Source organism: Saccostrea echinata, unplaced genomic scaffold (assembly GCF_033153115.1).
Source record: "Saccostrea echinata isolate AGI-Se365-2 ecotype Australia unplaced genomic scaffold, CSIRO_AGI_Sech_v1 ptg000029l, whole genome shotgun sequence".
NCBI classification, from domain to species: domain Eukaryota; kingdom Metazoa; phylum Mollusca; class Bivalvia; order Ostreida; family Ostreidae; genus Saccostrea; species Saccostrea echinata.
In genome coordinates, this window is record NW_026889778.1 from 21,715,313 (window position 1) to 21,716,348 (window position 1,036).

General features: G+C 32.4%; 1 protein-coding gene across 1 annotated transcript; it reads right to left on the bottom strand.

The window, feature by feature from the left end:
* Positions 1-426: 426 nt before the first annotated feature.
* LOC133195097 (uncharacterized) lies at positions 427-798 on the bottom strand. The gene has a single exon (XM_061330973.1). The coding sequence runs from the start codon at positions 796-798 to the stop codon at positions 427-429; it is 372 nt and encodes a 123-aa protein (XP_061186957.1).
* Positions 799-1,036: the final 238 nt, after the last annotated feature.

Here is a 1,036-nt window from a genome sequence, read left to right on the forward strand (position 1 = left end):
TAACAATTGTGATAACCATTATTTTCTTTTTTCTTTTACACATGAAAGTACGTTTTTTCTGATAAATTTAGTGTTTCCATGACATTAAGAAGACTGTCCTTTTGTAGACCGGGTGCTAAATTCTAAACCCATACTGCAGAGGATCTAAGCCGTTGGGTACAAAGTGCTGAAATTGAAATTGATGAAATATTATATATAATATTATATATATATATATATATATATATATATATATATATATATATATATATATATATATATATATATATATATATATATATATATATATATATATATATATATATAAGTTAGTAAGTCAGATCTCTGAGTTCATAGGTTGAACTGTTAGTCTTTCTTTTTATGTATCTCCATACATATACTTTTCTGTCTTGCCATGATCCTATCGAGAGGAAATGAGTTTTACTATTATAACCCATGCAGGCAGTATGGTTGGTCTATCCCTTGCTCGTTTGTTAAAAATTCTGATAGGAAGTTACCGTCCTTATCAATCATGTTTATTCTATCGGTTTCAATATCACAGACCAGGATGTGTGACATAGCATCCGTACAGATTTCTCGTGGATTAAATCGATTCCTAGATATACCTCTACTGTAGTAGAATCGATGACTTCCTCCACGCTCTGTTACAGATACAGCACTTAGGCCCAAGTCAGACACAATGATATCTCCATTGTGGTTCTCTGTTATGTAGAGAGGATCCCTAAACAACTTCTTACCTTCTTTGTTGTGTTGTATGGTTTGCATTTTTTGTCCGGTGTCGTTGTACAGTATTACCATGCCTTCCTTGTATGCATAAGTGTTTCGCATCCCCACCAGTATATCTCCATTAGAGGGCGAACTGAAGACACAGAATGGTCTGAATGGTAAAGTGGTCTCTATAAGTGTAGATTTTGTTTTGTTATCTTTAGATAATGTGTGAATATTATGATCCTTGTCTATATAAATAAGACCACAAGCAATGTTAAGTGTGTGTACTCCATAGCTATACTGTTTTGCATATATTATATGATGTAGT